General features: G+C 42.7%; 1 protein-coding gene across 3 annotated transcripts in view; it reads right to left on the bottom strand.

Annotated features, from left to right (window-relative positions):
• The window catches only part of LOC133009509 (pleckstrin homology domain-containing family A member 5-like), a 93,141-nt gene that overhangs the window by 5,744 nt on the left and 65,600 nt on the right, over positions 1-21,797 (bottom strand). For all 3 annotated transcript variants that reach the window (XM_061077025.1, XM_061077024.1, XM_061077026.1), the window contains 12 exons: positions 18,823-18,923; positions 16,656-16,771; positions 14,223-14,729; positions 12,043-12,523; positions 11,595-11,678; positions 5,598-5,660; positions 5,425-5,505; positions 4,583-4,732; positions 4,360-4,461; positions 3,470-3,628; positions 1,753-1,873; positions 103-218 (listed from right to left, as the gene is read on the bottom strand). In XM_061077025.1, coding sequence (XP_060933008.1) covers positions 103-218; positions 1,753-1,873; positions 3,470-3,628; positions 4,360-4,461; positions 4,583-4,732; positions 5,425-5,505; positions 5,598-5,660; positions 11,595-11,678; positions 12,043-12,523; positions 14,223-14,729; positions 16,656-16,771; positions 18,823-18,923 — 2,081 coding nt within the window. The remainder of the gene's footprint in view (positions 1-102; positions 219-1,752; positions 1,874-3,469; positions 3,629-4,359; positions 4,462-4,582; positions 4,733-5,424; positions 5,506-5,597; positions 5,661-11,594; positions 11,679-12,042; positions 12,524-14,222; positions 14,730-16,655; positions 16,772-18,822; positions 18,924-21,797) is intronic.

The raw sequence follows: 21,797 nt of genomic DNA, 5'->3' as shown, positions 1-21,797 counted from the left end.
TTAATATTTGTAATGCTAGTGCATAGAGACCAAAATGTCTGGTTCGCCACAAGATCAAGGCCACATCACTTCCAGAGAAAAAAAAAAGGTCCACGGACTCACCATCCTGGGGTCAGGCTTCCTGCTCTTCCTTAGAGTAACATATGAGGCGATGGAGGACGACTCAGGCACCGGAGATTTGGTTCTAGGTGGGACGATGCCAACTGGGTAGGACATTCCTAGTAACACGTTCAATGGCAGAGCACTTGCTTTAAATTTAAACTGTTGCATTACATGCATCAGTTTGCACAATACAAAAATACAGGATGTACATGTTGGAACAGAAAAACTCTTCATAGATACTTATCCATGCGTGCACATAATTATATATCATTATCCTCTACTGACAGCTGGCTTAGAAAAGCATTACACAGGCTCAACAGTAGAAGTAATTTACAGATTAACACATAGATGAATACAATTTAAACTAAATCATATTAAGCACTCGTCTCAAGAGATTTTACCAGAGCGGTAAAAATGTAAAGTAAGGTGAATCATTCCAAGTAATAGTTTTCAAAGACCTTTCTTTTTTGAATTTAGTCTTTCAGAATTTGGTGACAACAAATTGCAAAATGCCCATCGAACGAAGATTACGACTTCTATAATTCCAGTTTAAAAGAAAAGCTAAATAAGGGGGTAATTTAGCCCAGAATGGTCGTTTAAATGACAAGTGTTATAATAAGCTTGTTATCCAAACTGGAGTTTTCGCATCAATTGGATTATTAATATTTGGTCCATCTGTAGGATTAAACATATGTATCTGTGAGACCCTTAAATTTAACCCTGAATCATGTCATCATGCTCAATCCACTGATAATTACAGAATTCCCAGCAGAATTTGCAAGCAGCATCAGCTTCTTGTTACCATTGATTGCTCAGGCTACAGTGTAATGATTCAGCCTCACAACACCTGAATTATGCCTTGCCAGCCATTTTCACCTGATGTCGACCAATTTGCTCTGCAAGTAAATCGAATCCATGTTGTCACAGAGAAAGCATCGTGCCATTAAATCTAAATAAAGTAATAACTCAGTGATCCTGGCTCTTGCACACATTTCAACCCAATAAAATTGAGCAGTTCGGTGATTTATGTAGTGTTACCATGTACCCATGGTGTTAGATGGACACTGGGTAATGGCTGACATAAAAGTTTAAATGTGATACACTGATCTAAGGTTAGTCTGACCATGTATTTGTTTTTCGGGTCAAAGTGATAACAGTGCTAGAAACGGGATAAACAGGATTTACTGGATGTCAGTTTTCTCTGCCACAAAATATGGTTTCTTGGTGCCAGCATAAGTGGTGCTGGCAGGTATTATGAGACGGGATGTGATGGAGCTAGCTAGTTAACATGTCAACTTTGGGAGAAGGGAAAAAAGGGATGGAATCTGTTTCTTCTATTTTAAGTTTTGTTTTTTTCCCAGTCGAGCTGGTCCTCACACAATTAATGCTTCGGTGCAGCCCAGCTAAAACGAGCTAGCTGTCGTTAGCAAAGGACAAATTTGTTTTTATCTATTCCATAATCTATTCCACAATTACAGCAAGAGACACAGCAACTTGAAAAATCTCCGCACTTGGACACAGACATCACACAACAACCGAATAGAAACAGTATAATTTCACCAGGTGATGATAATTAACTTGGAATCACAAGAAAACACAGCTATGAGAAAGTGGCATCGTGTTGCCTGATCTTATTTCATTGTTGCGTACCTTTGTTTCCGGGATGTTCTCTGTCAGACGGATGTTCCGATCTGTCCTCTCCATTACTCTCATCCACTTCAGCTACTGTGGTGAGCTCTGGTTCACTCTTATACAGCCTGTAGTCAGGACCCTGCAGAGGAACATCAGACAAATTAAACAGTGCTGATGTAGTGATTAGAGAGTTTGTCTCCAAGCTGGAAAACTAGGTCTTACAAAGTGACAGTGTTAAAGACAGGGCAATGTTAAAAACAGAAATAAACACAGCTTGAAGGGGAAAAGAAGGCGTATGTAGTGAGAGTTTGAACCACTGTTTGACAGACAAATAAATAAAAGTAAGAAGCAAACATTCAAACTCAGACGTGTCTTAATTTGCAAACATGGACACGTTTGTTCACAGAAACAGAAAATGAAGCGGCACAATTCAATTAAAATAAGGAAACAAAAACCAACAAGGCTTCATTCATCTAACTGAAAAAATAAACATGAGGGAAATATGGCATCAAGTGAAAAAAACCGATGATCCAACCAAAAACAATTCAGACGACATGGGGTGTGGCATCAAAATGAAGGTGAAAACCATCACAGCGAGCAATGGCGTGCGATGACAAGGATGAAGGCGGGGTCAATGCAAGCGAGCTTACACTGTGCGTGCCATTCCTTTGACTGGCCTTCCTCTCCTCCGCCCTGTGGAGTGTTGAAGGGCGAACACCAGCGGGAGAGGGCACGGGGGGCACTGGGGGGGGGTTGGGCTCGTATGACTGGGGTAGAGGTGGCCGTGGGGGTGCAGAGTCCTCCTCCTGGGGATTATACATGGCATGACTGGACAAGAAGGAAGGTGACACATGGCGCCGCCACGCACGCTCAGGGCGACCACCATCTGGTACTGGGTTGCTCTGGCCCACAGGACGGGTAAAGCAGCTGATTAGCCAGAAAGAGGGCTCCACATGCTGCTGGAGCATGACGGACACATCCACTCTAATAATACCAGTGACTCACAGTGCTCATGAGCAGAGCTGGCATTTTGAGCCCCCGGCTTATGATCATCATCAAACACACAACTGGAAGAGATGTGGGTGATTTATATCAGACATGAGTGTCCGCACGATGGGGTCCAGACTTTCTCTGGAGATTTCCTTTCACAAATGAACCATGCAGCAGGAGGTTCTCCAGGTCAGACGCTTTTTAACAACAGGAAAATGTCCAGAGCGTTCAGGTGACGGCTGGCCCAGTATGCAGAACGTAGTCTATACATTCCAATGAGGAAATCACATGCTTTTGTTTGGAGTCTAATTGTTTTTTCCAAGTTGACATCTTTGTTTGAGTCTTCTACATGTATGACACATTTCATCACGAGATATTTGTAGTTTTTTCTTTTATCTTTTCTCACAGTTTTCCACTAGAAACCTCATCAACGCACCCATTTTCTTGTGGAGAATCCTCCGGAGAATCTCCTGCTGGGTTCTCACATGGGCTCAATCTGACATTCTCTAGTGTTCTCACTTGGGGCCCGACTCAGAAGAACGTCTGCAAAAACTGACTCAGATATTTTCCTTCTCACATAAACCCCCTGCGCCTGAAATTATCTGGAGGGGCTGAAAGCAGCTTTAATGTGTTGTTTAAAATGTAATTGCTTTGAAGATTTAAAAAATCCTCAGATTTAAAGAGTTGGACCCAGGAAATTAACATTTTGTTTGATATATGACTTTCTCAGTCAGTTGTGCCTCACCTCGTTTATGTGCTTACTGAAGTTGTTCTTGGGCCCATAGAAGCCCATCCCATCAGCAGCATCTCTCTGAGCTCTGTGTTTATTGAGGGCCTCCGTCACATCTTGAATCCTCCACAGCTCTTTCTGGATGTGGACGTGCTGCGGGCTGGGAGGCTCCGTCTGAAAAAACACACAGAGACATTCACAAATCACCAAACATCCCCTGGAGATTCACCTCAAGTTTATAATCAAGTAAGATTAATATGCAGACGATAGAGTGCGGAATGTGGAATAGTAAGAGGGGAGATCATGTTTCGGCTAAGGTGGGCTGTCAGCGCAGACACTGATCTGTTCTAGCTCCTGCAAGAGCTTTGTGAGAAATATTATCCTCAGAACAGGATCAGCAAAGTGGAGTGAGGAGAAGAGGGTTAAAGATAGACCGGAGAAAGACGGGAGAACAGAGGAGCAAGAGAAACTGACACTTAATTATCTCCTCGTTACTGATGATAGGGTTTCTCAGAGTGTGAAAGGCACTTAAGAAGACCACTGACAGCTTCCCTGCTGGCCCTCTGACCTCTCTAATCTGAGCGAGCCGCTGCTCCGGCTCGACCAGGAATAATAGTGTTAGCTGGGTTTACATGAAGGACGAGATAAAAGAAAGATTTAATTAAGAACTGCTCTTAGTTCTCTTTATTCCCCTCATCCACATCCAGCTAAGGACACAGCTGCACACACTTTTTCCCCAAAGTCAAGAAAAGTGTAGACCAAAAAAAGGTGTTCAAGGGAATCTGCTACACTTCCAGCTTTGTTTATAGCACTGAGGAGAACAAGTTATTCTACCAAAGCCGGATTATATGCCATGCCAGTGTTAGACAGTACTAGTGCAGCCTCCATCTCTAGAGTGATCCTACCTGAGGGCTTCCCAGTGCTTCTAACTGCTCCAGCAGGTTGTTCTTAGCCAGAGTCACATCTCCCTCCAGCTGGTCGTACTCCCTCCATGAGCGCTCCAACTCCTGGTTTGGGAGAGATACGATGACATTGTTAGAAAAACTCTCATCATAATAGCACGCCTGAAGAAAGAGGATTTCCGTGTCCAGCCTGTGTTTGTGTGTGGGAATGGGTTGTGTGACTCACAGCAGTGACTCTGGACAGCTCTCTGCAGGTGCTGAGCAGGCCGTTCTGCAGTAAGTCTCGCTGCTGGATGATGCTCTGCATGGTAACAGAGTTATCACAGCTCATCTCGATCTCCTGGCTGGCGGACAGCAGCGCCGTCTCAAGGGTGTGCTGAAGTAACACGCAACATACCAAAAAAACACATAACCTTTCAGATCAGTTCACTTTATCAAACATTATCGGATGATTATAATTATTTCAGCCTGTGGCAGGGATTTCAACACTCTTATGTTTACCTTGTCTTCGGCTCACATATCTCTTCCAGAATTTCTAAGATGTTGTTATTAAAGCCTTGACAAAGGAGTGTTATTGAGGCTTGATGTTTACAGTTTTACTATAAATAACTATTTATATAAGAAAAACGTAACCACATAAATAAAATTGACCCAAGAAAAATAAACATTTTTTTTTTCAACTGTAAACACACTTTTTGCATTGTTTAGTCTGTAACATAAAGGTTTTCATGTCTACGCATTTTAGCAAACATATACACTGTTACAGATATGTCTGTGAAAGGCTCATATTTGGCAGATTTGTATTGGCCAACCAATAAATGAGTTGGGCTCTATTCAGTCCAACAAATACAATACAACCTTTTAAATCAGAAAAAAATCTCAGGATGGAGACAGTGAAGGTTTTCTCTCTTTCTCACATGAATTGAAATCCGGCTATTCTTAGAACTCAACCACTGTAAACTGTGTATTCTGTTTAGTTTATTCTTTGTCCAGTTGGCACCACACCACAACATACCCCGGTAAACAGTGCGAGATTGTGAAGAAGACAGATGTGCTGTGTTTAGTCACCTTCTCTCTGTACAGCTGCTGAAGTTTTTCCTCCTGTGTCCCCAGCACTTTATCCTGCTCACACAGCAGGCTCAGTTTGCTCTAAAAGAGAAAACGGCAAAGAGTTGGGACTGATTGTGAGCAGCTGAACCGAGCATCGTGCCGTGTGTAGCATCACGTCACACTGAACTTACATCAATGTCCATTTCTCCTGGCATGTACGTGTAGGTGTGTCCTCTGTAGTCGTCTTGACTCAGCTGTGGAGAAACACAGGACGTCAGAAAGGGATGACAAATGTGCACATGCAAAAAATGTGGAGATCTAATGCAGTGTCACAACATGGCTCTCTCTCTCTGAGCCTCACAATTAGTTCCTGAGTGGAGACTTAGATTTCAGACCATCTGAGTTAGCAAACCAACAACAGGGAGAGCAGCCAGTCTACACAGTCTCTCCCCTGATGATGCTGGTGCATCATGTTACATCAGCCTCACTGGTTTGTCTCCATCAGCACAAAGTGTGTTTTGGAAATGCAATGGGATGGCTGCATGTAAAACGATATTACCTACTAAAGTCTGGAGTCAGCGCATTAACTGTATCCAACAACTGTGTTTTATCCAGTACATGCTCTGCAGCTAATTGATCCAAGAACTCGGTCGGCTGCATTGAGTCTTAGTGCAATATTAATTCAAGAATAACAAACTAACCACAGAGCGTGTTAGGATGTTTAAACACTCATAATGCTTACAACTATTATTAACCAGCATTTAGTATTAATCCAAGCGAAATTATATTCATTGAAAGACAGGCAGTCTCACTATGTTTCCAGCTTAAGACTGCACTTCAATTAATACTGGATGTTTATATTCTTAATATGCCGAAATGAAAGTAGTATAAAGTCACAACAAACAAAACCCAATCTTTGCTATTTCTTGTTTTAATGTAAATAATCTTATTTTGAAACAACAACAAAAATCGGAGTAAATGTTTTTTACTGCATTGGATCCCATGTTTGCAGGCAATGCATTCATCACATAATTCTAAAAGTACACAAGTGCAGTCAATAGTATCAGGACAGTGACATGTTTCTGTGTTCTTTTGGGTTTGTTCTCTCACTGGATATGAAATTAAATAATTACTTTATTGGTATAGCAATTAAAGCTAAACCCGACGTTTAGCTTTAATTTACACTTTTGACCAATTAAAAGGATCAGCATGCATTTGAATCAAACAATCATCACATCAGAAATATACAGACATCAGCAGATATCTTCCTCTGTGATGCTCTGCCAGAACTGAACTGGAACATCTTTTCTTCTTGCTCGTTTTGGCTTTTAGTTTGTTCTTCAGCTCATTATGTGATCATATCATAAATCAGATCACATTTCTGTTTCCCTCAAGAATTTTTTTTATTTATGTATGTTTAGGTGCATTACTCTACGCTTTATTTCGAATTATTCAATTTAAAAATCCAACGTGCTAGCCAACAGAGTCAAAACAACAACAAACATCTCACTGTCAAAAATACTTTCAGACTCCACCCTCACACCGTTCTGCTAACACCTCGTTCCTCAGTTAAACCACAGAACACAGTTAAAGCACGTGGGACCTAAGCACCACATTGCATTCCACACAGAACATGCAGATACTTCCACAGCTCCGAGGGCTTCGCTGTGATGTTGTGTGGACTACGTGTGACATGAGGAAGAGGAAGAGGGAGACAGTTTTCCAGCAGCTGAACAGGTGGGAATGCAGCTGTTGCTGGGCTGGAATGGCGGACAACGTGACAGGGTGAAGGTGGGTGGGAGCGGTCCTCAGCTGCACTTTTAAACTTCAAAAGTGGCAAAGTGATGTCACAGCCATCGTCACAAACAACAAGCCGGCTCTCTTTATTCTTTCCATCAGCAGAATGAAAGAGTGGGTGAAGAGGACGGAATGAAGAAGACAGGTAAAAAAGGAGGAGAAAGTGGCCCCCTGACTTAATTAGATCTTATTCTGTATAAAGGCTATTCACTGCATCAAGTATGTCCAGTCAGACATCCGCTAACAACAGGGTTGTTTGAAAAGAGCAGACCGCAAGATAAATTCAAACAGGATATGGAGTTACATACCTGTTTCAGAAACATGAATATTAATTAACTAAATGTACTACTTATATTAAACCAGGGGTAGGGCGGCGGCTGAAATATTTTAGTACCTTGAAGTGCTCCTGTCCTGTAAGTAGTCATTTTGAAATGTTTAAACAAGGAACAATTATCAAAATATTCAATAAATATTCAATGATATGCGGCTTTTGCTCAAGGCTGGAGCTTAGTTAGAGCTAACAGCAAACAAGTACTGACTTTAATATGCACCTTACTGGACAAGGAATTGTACATGGATGTTGGACATATAATTGCCCCCCCCCCCATGCAAATTGTGGGCCCTTTATGGCCACTGATTTAGAAAAATCCTGCAGACAAACCATCCCTTGCAAGCTTCAGGTGGATGTATATTTTCTCACAAATAGATACAGTATTTGGTAATGAACTGAAGAGACAAGTCTGGCAATGCAGAATTAACTTCAGCTAATTAGAAACCTCCTGCCAAGACCAGGTGGCTGATGAGAGAGAGAACACATCTGCAAATGCTTTTGAAAAATCACACTTTGACCTTCACTGTTTGGGGCGCTAGACAAAACAAGCTGAATAACAACTACAGGACTTTGAAATCTAAATGCTAAGTGTGTGACCACAGCTTTAACTCCTGATTCAGGAGAGTCCGACAGCAGGCTGAATACTTTCTAAACACATCACAACATCTAAACAGTATTCAGCCAAACCTGAGAGTGAGGAGGGGATTCAACTGAACAGTGAAGCAAACAAGTCATGCCCATACTTGGCATGTCTTTTCGTTATCAGAGAGGAACAGTCAAAAAGCAATGGATGAGGGGGTGCTAGCAAAACACAAAATACAGGGGAGACCGGTCTCAAGATGCCACGGGGACCCAGACATCGGGCGAGCATTGCACAACAGACCAAAAAAGGGACAACAGCGACTGGTGAGGATGAGGCGGCGCAGAGTCTATGAGCTGGCCCTTACTTGCTGGTAAAGTTGAGGCCTTGGGGCAGAGTTCTCAATCAAAGAGTGAGTCATGACGATTAAAGGGTCATTTTCCTTCATCTTGTCCAGTGTAGAGAGGAGCGATACAGCAATTGTCAGTTTATAGCAGTGCTTCACTTCAGAGATAACACACCCACAATGTTTATTGTTGAGACACCCTCACTAGCTCGAGCTCTCTCTCATTAAGCAGACTCAAACACCAACGTGTGCATCCACCATGAACAGGGATGGATACGGCAAGAGAGGCAATAAGAAATCCTCCGACCAGCATCAACACATTGTCGAGCAAAACGCCAAGAGGCTTACTAATTAATGGAGGCACTTTCCACTTCTATGTTTTTTTTCTTTCTTATCCTTAATTAAGAGCATGGTTTTTTAGTTTGACAACAGGACGTATTGATTTCGTGTTGTCACACCTAAAAAGCCCAGGCTTGTGCCCAAACCATGCGCTTGCACTCATATTTTGTTGCTTGGACAGATTCCCTGCGCTCTAGCTTCAGCGCTTCATAGAGCGCATAAGAACAAAATCCAAGAGCAGACATTCCAAGTGTGCACAGAAGCAACTTGACTAAGAGGAGGTGCAGGAAATATGTCCAGCCCCCCCAAAAACATAGTTCCAGCTCAAGCAGAGCAAATCCAAGCCCAAACAGATTAGAGTGCAAGCACAGGGAGTGAAAGCAGAACAAAATCCTGCTCTCAAACTGAAAGACCAGGCTCTAAAATAAAATTAGGAATAAAAACATGCAGTTCATGTATTATATAGATGAAAATATCAAATGTCCTACATGTAGCAAAATTACATATATCTTAATCAGTGCAAAAATCTGGGACCACCTCCTTTCATTAGGTGTATTGTGTTTTTGTACCTCTGTTCAAAAAGTGCACTTTCGTAGTTACTCAAACTCTCAAAGAAAAGATTTCAGTTTAAAAAAAAATATTTTCAGGGACTGAAGCTTGTCCACATGCCCCTACTATACATAATAGTTAGTAAAGCTGAAGGTTTGTGCAGGGTGTGTATTTAGATGAACTTATGATTTAAATGGCACATCTAGAGACAGGAGCTACAAACTAGTTGGTAAAACTTTGGTAAAGAAACACTGTTCCATAGTTATCTCTATTCTATACAACTAATATTTCATATTCCTTATTTTAACTATAGCAAAGCATTATATGAGTTCAGTTCATGTCAAGAGGAGACAGGGCCATGCATTCATGCATTACCCCACCTGATTGTCCAAAAACATGAGGTTCCTTTGGAGGTGGTGAGAGAGCATGTCATTCTAGCATCAGCAGCAAAGAAGAGAGAAGAAAAAAGGCAAAAGGAGAGTAAGGCAAAGGAAGAGAAATTCTGTTTTTCTTTCTTTCACAGTCTCTCACACACAATTACACACACGCACAAAGATTAACACACGCAGGCATGTCCTGTGCAGTGTACCCGAAGATAACCAGGAAGAAAGGAGGGTAGGACCAGTCATGGTGGGTTAGGTACCAGATGCACTATATAAAGAAACAGAGTGAGTGCAGTAATAGAACTTTATAATGATCAAATGGCCATGTACTGTCTTGGACTAGTGCAGGCAAATGGCTCCCACATAAAAGTAAGGCATTCATATTTTTAGTGAAACTGGTACAAGAAGATCTTAGATTAATAGTAGCAAAAGCCAAAGTCATTACTGACCCGTATCACAGAATCTCAACCATTCTCCACCTCACGCCTGCTTGACCTAAATCAGTGACCGTCAAATCTGTCGTCTCTCAGGAGACTTAAAATGCAAAAATCCTGAATTAACATGAACGTTTGCCAGTGGTCTTAACCTCCTTAGCCTCTGGCTCTTTTAAGCTTGCCAGTGGCTTTAAGCTTCATTTCCGGGTAACATCTGTCTGGACTCTTCATGGCAGAAAAAATGGCTCGATCAGCTGCTTGCCCTAATGTGACTATGTCATCAATTTGTAACAAGTTGGATCTTCTGTTTTTTAAAACTTAGTCTTTTTTGTCTCGAGACATTTCACACATTTTGGAAAAAGCTGATTTCTAAAGTAGCTGATCCCAAACTATGCTGAGAGGGCAATTCAAGCCAAAGTCTATGATTTACTGAGAAAATGCCCACTTTAGTGCTTTTCCCCTTAAGTCAGCCATGTGTTAAGACTAAAAAAAATGCTCCGGATCAAGATGGATAATGGTCGTGGGTAAGGATGGCATACACACCACACGATTACACACACGCCTGTGAGGTATCTCTTGGGGCCTGACCTTTGGGTTGTCACCATCCATGTTTAGTTGCATAAGCTGTGCTACAGTGTGCTCCCGGATACTGTTTAGCTCTGTCTGCTGCCGCCGCAGCTTTATCAGCAGCAGAGTCAGTTCCTCAGACTGCAAGGGAGGGAGGGAGGGAGGGAGGGACATACAGCCACAGTGGAACAGGGATACACCGCAGTGGGGGGGCGGGAGAAGAAAGGAGAGAACACACCAGGACAGGAGATTTTAGAGGCGTCAGGCACAAGATAGGTGTAAGTTTATATCCAGGTAGTGAATGTTCATGCAGCTCAGGACCACAAGATTATCCCAGGTGCTATCACTGTCAGCAGAAGGCAGATTCGACAGGTCCACTCAAGACAGGAAAGTTTAGCATTTATTACACAATCACAGTTCACACAGTTTCCCAGCTCTGTGAGGGCACAGCAACGTGTACGGCTTTGAAATAAATTCCTGATCTGACTTAGAGGGTTGTGAGTGACAGGCTTTTTAAGTCTCCACTGATGTGAGGAGAGTCTAAGGAGCTCCTGAAGGGAAAGTACTCTAAATCCTACCACTTGGAACATGCATTCAATTTCTGCCTAAATCTACGTTCAAAGATTCTGTCTCTGTCGTCTTGGTGGCAAATGAGACAGAAAGAGGAACAGGCAGGTAATGTTATGAAAATAGCCTTGTTTCCCTACCTGTGTGTGTGTGCGCGTGTGTGTGCATATAGAGCAACCGAGGTGTGAAATTACTGGGTGGTGCATTTTACAGAAATTCATGCACGTTTCTTCAAGGACGCAGCCTTTGAAGACAGTGAAGGACACAGGAGGGAACAACTCAGAAGAAGACTTACTGTTTTGCCTTGCAGAGTCTGGGCAGTGATAGTTTGAACTGGGATCCCAGCGGGCATGGACCTCCTGTCAGGTGGGTAAGTATACTGCAGGACACAGTCAAACAAAAACAAGCATGACGGTCAATTACACCATGGACTGGATTCACCCAAATACAAATATTTTGTACATAGTGGCATTTAAGCAATTTCGTTATATCGGAAAAAGTTATATTTAAAAACATAACGCTCTTTACGCACATAATCTGGTGCCTGGACAATCAAAGGTACATGTGTAAATACTTAGAAATGGGGATTTCTTCAGAAGTAGCTCTAACGTAAACAGCTAAATTCATATTCTATAGCAACCATTGTTAAGAGATCTTGCTTCTGATTTTTAAGACATTTTGTGAAATATGTTCTTTTGTTTTGTTGCTTAATGACTTCTTGGCGTTTGTTTGCCTGAACTGACCTTGTTGGGCTGCGGCCTATGACGTCTGTCGATGCTCGCGTCTCTTCTGTAAACGGGGGAGGAGACCTCAGAATGGCCGCTGTTCATGTTGTAGGATCGCATCGGGGAGTAGCCACCGTACATGGACAGCGAGCCGTGGGAGGGTGAGGGGGGGATGGAGTGGCTCGGTGGGGCGTGGTCCGACAGGTTGATCATGGTCCTGGGACTGGCCATGGTGCCGTAGAGCCCCGGCGGCCTGGTGTACGCCTGCCTCTGCTGCCACTCGTGCAGCTGCCACAAGGTGTCGTCGCGCATGGAGCGGCGCTTGTCGGCCGGCATGGAACCCAAGACCTGCTCGTACAGCGACGGCGACATGCTGCAGATGCTGTCCCGCTGGGCCATGCTATTCCTGGGCATGCTGCGGTAACTATCTCCATACTGAGGCTGGTAGGGGACCCGGTGGCTTGGCATGTTTCTAGGCAGTGTCTGGTACGACGTGACGCTGGGGAGAAAGAACCGATCACCATCATCAATAGGCAGTTGAACTGATTTCATTGACCTGTACCTGATTTGTCCGCCCCTGTGTTACCACCAGTAAACCCCCCCTATATTCTCTGTCTGAGTATCATTGTTGTTCTTAGTGTTCTGTGTTCATGCTGTCTTGTGTTCTTCCTTGTGCTGTCTCCTCGTGTTTGACCCTTATATGTAATGATTACCTGATTCTGACTTTGTGTATGACCCGAACACCTCTGAGTAAAGACCTCACTTCTTAAACTACACCATCATCTTCTATGTGTTCAGTGCACACAAATAAGAGACTTCTCTTTCCTTAAATCTGACATTATAATACACCATTTATAATATATTTATCCACATCTGGGGCAATTTCATCCAATATCAGCCTGTCTGTTCAAATCGTATTTATCTCTTTATTCAATGTGTAATTTCATTCAGTTGTGTGCACTATCATAATGTCTGTTTGTATTATGTTTATCCAACATTTTTTTATTTATTAAGTTTTTACTTAAGATAGTTTTTGTATCCTCAACTTTTTATATTACAGTCCCTGATCTTGATCTCAAATGGCTGCCAGTGTCACGTATAGTTGCGAAGCATCACCAGCCTAGATTCAAATTAGATTCCGAACCTCTGCTCTGGATGTGTCTGAATAGCACAACATGACATCAATCAAGATGACCACAGTGTGATTTAATAGTTGGTTACAGAGTGGGTATTTTTAGTTTCTGTGTGTTTTCAGCGGATAGAGAGAACCAAGGAAAAGCTCCACTTCCACAGAATGTTCAAAGTCAGAGCTCTGCTTTTTAAAACCCTGTCACATTTAAGAAAAAAAGGCTTGTGGCTGACGAACAGAGACTGTTGAACTGAGGGAGGATGGGAAGCTTCAAGGTCTAGTCATTCTCAAGGTCTTACTCAAAGCAGGTGTGTGCCCATTTTTTCAAATTAATGTACTCAGGGTGTGATTGGGCGAAAAAAGAGGCAAGGCTTTGTCAAACAGGAGCACAAGCAGGGCGAGCAGATGGCGAGACAGGCAGACGGACAGGCAGACGGACACGGTGAGAGTTTAATCAGGACCAATTAAAACTGGGACTCTCACTGCATGGTCAGAGGAAGACAGTTATTCTGGCTTCGCTTGGCCATTCTTCACCCCCTAGTTCTACTTAAGCCGTTTTTAGACATGATCTACGGAGGATCGTATAGATCTGGACTTTCTCCGGACATTGTCTTTAACGGATGAGGATTCAGTAGCAGGATTCAGGTGCGGGTTGATGCAGCAGGTTGAGGCTGGATGTACCTTACTGATTCTGTTCCAGATACCTCATGTTTTTGTTTATGGCACAATAACTCCACAAACGCTCTTGACATGTTAAATTGTGGTGAGGAGTGTGTGAAAGCCCTTGTTTTTAAACAACACAGCCTTAAAAAGAAATCGGACTGCAGAGCTTTGGAAAATCAGTGTCAGTCGAAAGCATGCGCTCGAGGAGAATCCTTCTCGTCTGAATCAGCAGTTAAGCCAAGTTCCCCTTCATATTGAAGTAGGACAACATCAGCCTCATGTGCAATAACCTAAAAACAGTGTGTACTAGGTTTTTTTTCTCCTTTCCTGACACACATATTAATGAGGTCAAACACTGAAATAACCGAAACAGTAATATAAAATTGTGCCACATAATCAAACCAACCTCCTGGTGTCGTCGTCCTGGCTGCGCACCCTTTGTGTGCGGACCCACTGCTCCAGCTGCTGCATGGAGCTGGTACGACTCAGGTTGCGTTCCGGCTCATAGTTGGGACTCTGCTGAGGAAGGACTCTGGTTCCATCAGCTGGAAACTGCCCACCAGATCCGTTGACCTGCGGACTTCGATGGGGCCCATCCATCTCCGTTGGGGTCTGTGGCGAGGCGATGTTGGCTTTGACAGCCGCTGCCTGGGCGGGCTGCAGTTTGATGCTGTTGATCTTGGTGAGGGGACGCTCGCGCACCGCCCCCTCCTTGTGGAAGCCGTAGCGCTCCGCATCTCGCTGCTTCTTCTCTTCTTCTGCCGTGTCGGGGGTGACTGACAAAGGGCACTCGAGGTCGACCTCTCGGTTGCGTTCGTTGTTCTGGATTTCGGGCTGTGTGAGCACTGGCCTGTTGTTGGCCACGTGGTTGATCTCTTGAGGGCCGCACTGCTCCACTTTTAGTCTGTCCAACCTGGAAAAGACAAAAGAGAAAGTCTGAGTACGGCGAGAGGAATAATCTCAAACGCAGTGAGATCCAAAAGCAAGATGAGATTGCCTTGGCAGTGATGGGAGGATGATAACTATATTATATAAAAATTGGCAGCTGGGATATTCAGGTTTCACATCCCCAGTTAGAGACACGATATTGAGTATGGGTAAAACAAACTGTGCAGACCTAAGGCTCTACCTTTTTTAACCCACACAATGATCTGAAATTAAAATAAAAGTGCAAAGTAGAAAGGTTTGTGGTGCACAATGTCCCTTCCAGCTGCCAGGGGAGGTCGAGCGTGTAAAAGGAAATCGGATATCCCCCAATAAAACACCGCCTATGTGGGCAGGTCTCAGAGGTGGTGCTCTGGACCAAGTAATCCATTTGCAGCTCTCCTCTACCTCCTCTCTAGAAGACCCACCTACAACTCTGTGGTCATTAGGGAGGTCTCAAGTGGTAACAGACACCATGACTCCTTGGCATCAGAAGGACTCAAGGTCACAACTTCAAAGTTCTTCAAATTCCCCCTCAGCAGCACGGCTCACTGGGTTAGCAATAAGAGGGCAGCGGCAAAAGCATTCCTTCACAGTTTCCACTTGTGTCCTTTTTTTAAATAGCCTCACTATTCACATAATGACTTCTGCAGCCTTCTGTGGCTCCACCAGCCCAGTAGAGAAACACTTTTAACCCTATGAAAGTCTCAAGCTCATACTTTTGAATTTAGAAAGACTTAACCTTTTAAGTCCGAGAAGAATTAGGTTTTAGGTTAATGTAACTGACTTTATTCCCTCTCTTCAAGTAGGTGGCGTTTCAGTTTGATAGGGGGCTTATTGAGTTCACATTCAGATTTTGCACATAAACAGGCACACATACCATTTTGTACTTTCACTCAAAACCCTGCGCTCACACGCAGATGTGAACAAATGATCCAAGCACAGAAGAAAAAAAGATTAAAGAGCAAAAGAACAAATCTTAAAAAGCAGGAGAGAAATCTTTCGCGTGTAAACTGAAGCAGCATGGTCCCGAGGAGAAGAGTTGAAGCTGGAGCGAAGGAAATCCAAGCAGAAGCAGTACATATGAGTGCAATGGCAGGTTTTGAGTCAGAGCATTACATGAAATCTATGTGTCCTGCTCTAAAACTGAAAGACCACTCTTTTTGAATAAAGGAAAAAACCTGTAACTACTCAACAGCTTAAAATATGTGGTAATAGAGCAGGGACTACAAGATGCAAAACAAATATAGGAATCCTTAACTAGTTATATATATATACCAATGCTATTACCATAAATAGTCTTTCAACAGCATCAAATTAAACAATGCTATTTAGTGGATTTCAGGCACTGCCGCTCTGTGTAATTACAGAGCACTTCACAATTACGCCTCTGCTCGGCCATGTAAAAGGAGGGCATTAGACCGGCACGCTGCCAAATGACAGACACTTAACACTGTTTTAAAAAAGGAAAGGAAATAACCCAATCCTGAGGAGGCAGTGATCCTGATCCGTCGGTGCAGCTGTGCACAACAAAACACATGCACCATGTGTCACACGCATGTCTACCATACACATGGCATACTTATGTATGATACTCTAACGTAGTAAAAATAGATACATGATATGAAAGAAAAGCCACAGCTTCTTCAGCAAAGCCACAGACCAGAAATGCCAAAAGTGGGAGTTCAGTTGATGCCATAGAACCTTAAAGGCTTAACAGGGGGATTTAAAAGCACTTGTTTTGCAGAACAAATGCAAAAAAAGAAAATCAGGATGAAGAAATAAACCAAGGAAGTCTTTAGTGATTGTTTTGAGAACTCAAAACCCCTTTTTCTCAGCGAAACATCCCATTGTAATCTCCCAATCTGCCTGTCTCTACAAATGCCTATACTGTACGAGTGACACAGTTACTAACCTTATGACCGGCTCTGAATGCACAAGGGCAGCATCCGTCATTACTTGCATCCAAGATTCCATTTCCTTCGCTGTGTCTGTGCAAAAATAGTATGTCCTCATGTTGGGATGGGTTGCCTGTTGTGACAAATAGACGGGACCGGGGAGAGGAACAGTCACACACAGAAAATGTAACCTGAAAGAGAGAAGACAAAAAAAATAAAGTTAACTTTAACTTTGACAGGTAAATGTAGATTTCTCCCTAAATAAGAAGAACGTAGAGCTGTTGAGACACTTTGTGAGAAAAACAAAATCTCGATAAACAGATTCTGTATGTGAAGATACCGAATCTGTAGGTACGATTTAAGACCAGACGCCTTCTGGTTTCAATTTCTTGTTTGACCAATCATGTTTAAGCAGGGTTTGGTCGCCTGCACAGTACATGTGGAGAGCAAACGAGCAAAGCACATTGATCAAAATGCATCGGCTATAGATTTTTTAATTTATCTACATTTATTTGCTGTTCATAAAAAATTGCCAAAATGTTGTGTGGAACTATAACACCTCAAAAGTATCTCTATTTGTGTTTTGTGAGGAGAAAATTGGAAATTTGCCGTCTACACAGAGAGCCCCAGATTTGTTCTCAAACGACAGCTGATGCGAGATTGAGAGAATAATGACGTTGATTTCGGGTCATATTTCTTCCCAAATAAGGGTGGAAAAAAATCTGGTTAGTGAAATGCTCCCGGCTGTGGTCATCTGCACTATACTCACTATATATGTACTATAAATCAAACCGTGTGTCACCTGAGTTTCATGCATACCATTAGATTAGGGCAGTAAATCTGCCGTAGTACTGTAGGACTTACCATGCAGTTGGTTGTATGGATGACACATTGTTCCATTGTTGCTCTTCCCTCACAGCGTACAAAGCAATTTATTGTTTAAGACAAAGAAAGAAAGAGAAAAACAGAATGTTTAGTGCAACAACCTCAATATCCTGTTTATGTCATCGCTCCAGTTATGACAGAATAATGAGAGCTTCAAATGACATGGGGCCTTTTGAGGACAGGAACAAGAGACAGGGAAAGTTAAGAATAAAAACACTCGGTTACATCGCTGTGAACTTAGAGAGTTTGGGCCCTGTTCTACCTCGACTCTCCTTCGGCCTGAGACAAAGCTGGAAAGAGTGGGTTGTGTGGTTTGAGAGACCATGAGCAGACTTCTGGGCGTCTGGTTTTTGGCTGCACTTGGCAGGACAACTCTGTTGTCTCTCAGGGTTTATGAGGGATCCACAGTCAAATACTCTACACGCCACTGAGATCCCAGAAAATATGCCTGTCGGCCTGGACCTTGGGTTCTCTGAGGCAACGTAGTATTGTAGTGCAATAGAAGTCGAATATGACACATTTGCTTTCTAAGCCTCACAGCACATCTAGAAAAAAAACCTCTCATGCTGTCTAGCAATACTTTTAGTTGCTGCCATCAGGTCAATGCTATAAAGTCACAATGGCTCAGAAAAAATCTAAAAAAATAGTTCATTACCTCCCCTTAGTAGGTCATGTTTTCATTTTCGTTTGTTTTTCTGTCTGTCAGCAGGATTACTCAAAAACTGCGCCACTGTGCCGATTTCCATGAGATTTGTCGAGGGGTGGGGCATGAACCAAGCAAAACCCCAATACATTTTTGACTGGATATATATAAACAGGCAGACCCAACATTGTCATTGAGTTTGGTGCAGATCATAATAAAAATCCTGATCTAGTGATTGTAAACGTAGTTTCAAAATGGGACTATTGGGCAAAATGCACTATACTGAGTACTTATCCTGTTTTGAATATATATATGCATACATATTTCAACTGGTGAGCCTGATCAAAGGAAAATTTAATTTATGTTCTGGTTTTGACAGATAATAAAGTTAAGTTAATTGAGCAATTCATGTCTCAAATATATTTTCAAACAAGAAACTAAAGAAAAGTAAGAAAACATTGTGAAAATATACAGTCTGACCACCACAGTAAAATCATCTTTCTAACATCATAAGCTCATTTCATTTGATTGACCTTTCATTTTTCTTTCCAAAAACTAAAACAATTGTTCACCTTTCTAGGCTCAACATGGATTATAAATATAAAACAAAATGTGGAGTATTACAAAGTTTGACAGGACTGAAACCATGCACTGACCTTGTAGGCATATTTTCTGTTGATGTGATCATCCACAGACAGCATAGATATATAAAAGCTCGGCAGGAGGATGCTGCCCAGTATCCCCTCCTCCTTTTCATCTGCAGATTAAAACAAATCAACACAGTGAATTAGGAACTGTTCTGTGTTCATGTTTTTGTTGATGACACTACACTGAACTCTAGTGTTGAACAGTAAAACAATTCAGAACCATGTCCACAGTGAGAAAATGCAAAGGTTGGAGTGTTTGTCAAATGAGTGAAGGGGATGGAGTCCAATCAGCAGGAAAGTTGAGCATTGATTCGATGTCCTCTGTAGCTCGCTTCTCTAATCCTCATTAATTTAGCAGACAGGGCTCAACATTGACAATGGCGCACTCTCCACAGGGGGGATTAGACTGAGTCCAGAGTTTTAAGCAGAGAATTGCTTGTCCTATCAATTTGATATAGGCAATTTGCACTGCTTACGCTAAACAGAGCAGGAAAACAAAATATTACAGGCAGGCACTGTGGTATGTGTGCATGTTTGTGTGAGAGTGTTGGCTGGAGGCATTAGGTTTAGCCCCTATTCCACTTGTAAAAAGACCCACCAACACTCAGTTACACGTGGCTTTTGTCTACATTGTGGATACATCAGTATCAACTCCCAGCTCAAATGACTCTGCAGGAGACACAGGTTTTAATGGGCTCCGGCTACAATCGGCATTCTTCACCAGGTTGAACGTCGGAATTTGGCAAGAAAGTGAGGTTAGAGAGCTTATCAGTTGTCGCTCCGTTCATAATGTTGAATATGACGGGGAAAAACAGAAAGGCAAACTCCTTGACAGGTGAGGCGAAAGAAGTAAATCGCCTTATTAAGCAGGTTTATGCAAGTTTGGAAAAGCTGTGAATTTCTGCTCATCCTGATGTGGAAGAGGTTTCAGAGTATAACAGCTAGGGTTGGTAAGCCTGGAAAAAAGCTAGCCAGGCTGCAATTTGCAACCATACATCCCAACCCCCCATCGACCTTCTCGTCATCTGCTGCAAGTTGACTTTTCCATGACTCGCTCAGTAACCTGAGACTATCATCTCTGCTTCAGAGGTGTATGCCTCTCCGCTTTGTAAAGCCTCCGGTTATGTGCAGCGAGACCGAGGGCAGGGTGTGAGCAGGCAGGCAGGTCGGTGAGTGACACCAGCGCATCATTTAATTTGGACCAAATGAAATTGGTCATGTTTATTACAGTCCTGCGAAGGCCACATATCCCAGCTTCCTTTTCTTTTTTTCCCTAGTGAACTTAACATATTGATGCTTTCAAGACATGAGGAGGATTTCATCAAATAAGATCAAAAAATGTTTCAAAAACAGGGTCCAATCATACTGTAATGGCTCAATATGAACAGTGAGTAATATTTCTGAAAGATAGCTGAACTCTGGTCTGCCTCTGCTAGTTTATTCCTAGATCTGTTTACCCTGAAGCCATGTTTGAGCCATGCATCAACTAATGAAGTTATAAGGGAAGATAAATTGATCACCAGCATCAGGTGAACCTGAGCCCAATGGCTGCACATTTATTTATTCATCAAGACTCTGCCTCTCTGCTTCTCTCTATAAAAACACACATAAACACAGAGGCTTCTGCAGAAAAGTCTCTGCACACGGGCTAACATGGTGAAAGAACCTCAGTGCACCCCAATGCTCTGATCACGACAACAGAGAGCTGTTGTGTTGAGTTACAGGGCAGCTCAGTTCATGACCCCATCTGCCCACTCACTGCTGATGGATACAATTTCCTAACATCAGCCCGTCCGCTGTCGTCTGTGGCTTTTGTCAGTCAGTGGGCGGAAAGAAGGCGACAGGACTGGCAGACGGAAACAACACAGACTGGATGTCATCCGTTCAGCAGAAATGACGACTGTATCCACATGATGTGCGCAGGGGGGCACGCAAGACTTTCTCTGTAGCTACAGCAACAGTACACCTAGTCTACAGTTACCTAACAGCCCCAGTCATTCACAGTATTCACTTTTTTCCAATAGGAAAGCTCTCAGGCACAAGGCTCTCGGACACAGCTGTGTCAATATTTGATATGAAATGCTGAAATACCCCAGTCAGGGGGCAGCTTATAAAAAAGATCCCATCTAAAGCTTGCAAATATATTCCTGCTGGGCAACAGTAGCAAAAAGAAAGATTTATAAGGACAGCCACACTTTATAATTAAATGGAAAAACTGCTTTAAACTAGATGTCCTACACAAAAATCCTGATGTGGACAGTGGCAGTGGTCATATAAATAAAACATTAAGTTTCCACTTCAATCAAAGTAAAACGTTTAATTACAGGAAATATCTGTTCTGTCCATTCATTAGCTATTCTGCTTCTCCTATGTGGGCCGTGGGGGATCTGGGTACACCCTGGACAGGTCGCCAGTCCATCACAAGGTTGACGTAGACCAAAACCATTCTAGTTCACATTTACGACTAGGGGCAATTTAGAGTCTCGGGTCGACCTATAAGCTGCAGGTCTTTGGAGGGTGCACTGCATGAAAAGAAGCGTTTGTGTCAATCTGTGTCGCAGAGAAGTGTTGGCACATCCTTCGGTTAACGACTTTCACACGTATCTGCAGGCAGCAAAGGAAACGCTCAGGGTTCCTGCAGTTGTCAAGCCTGTGAGCTGTTGAGATTTGACCCCCCCTGCTCCAACTCCTAGAGGACGCTTTCACATGCAAATGACAATGCTCTGAGCTTCACAAATGCAAATCAGTTTCCCTGAGAGCAGATAACACCAATGTGTTAGAGGCACCAACAAACTATCTGGCTGAGTAAACCAGGCTTAAAATAAATATTAAACCTGAAATTTTAAATTGTTCTTAAGTAAGTAAGTGTGCTATAATGAATTATATTGTATACCACGAACAAAGGTCAATGCAGTCAAAAGAAATGAAACAATGCACTTTATTTCAAATTTTTATTGTCATCCAAAACAATCCTAAATCTCAAC

The sequence above is a fragment of the Limanda limanda genome, chromosome 8, assembly GCF_963576545.1.
Source record: "Limanda limanda chromosome 8, fLimLim1.1, whole genome shotgun sequence".
Classification (NCBI taxonomy): Eukaryota; Metazoa; Chordata; class Actinopteri; order Pleuronectiformes; family Pleuronectidae; genus Limanda; species Limanda limanda.
This window is presented reverse-complemented; position numbering and strand designations above follow the sequence as displayed.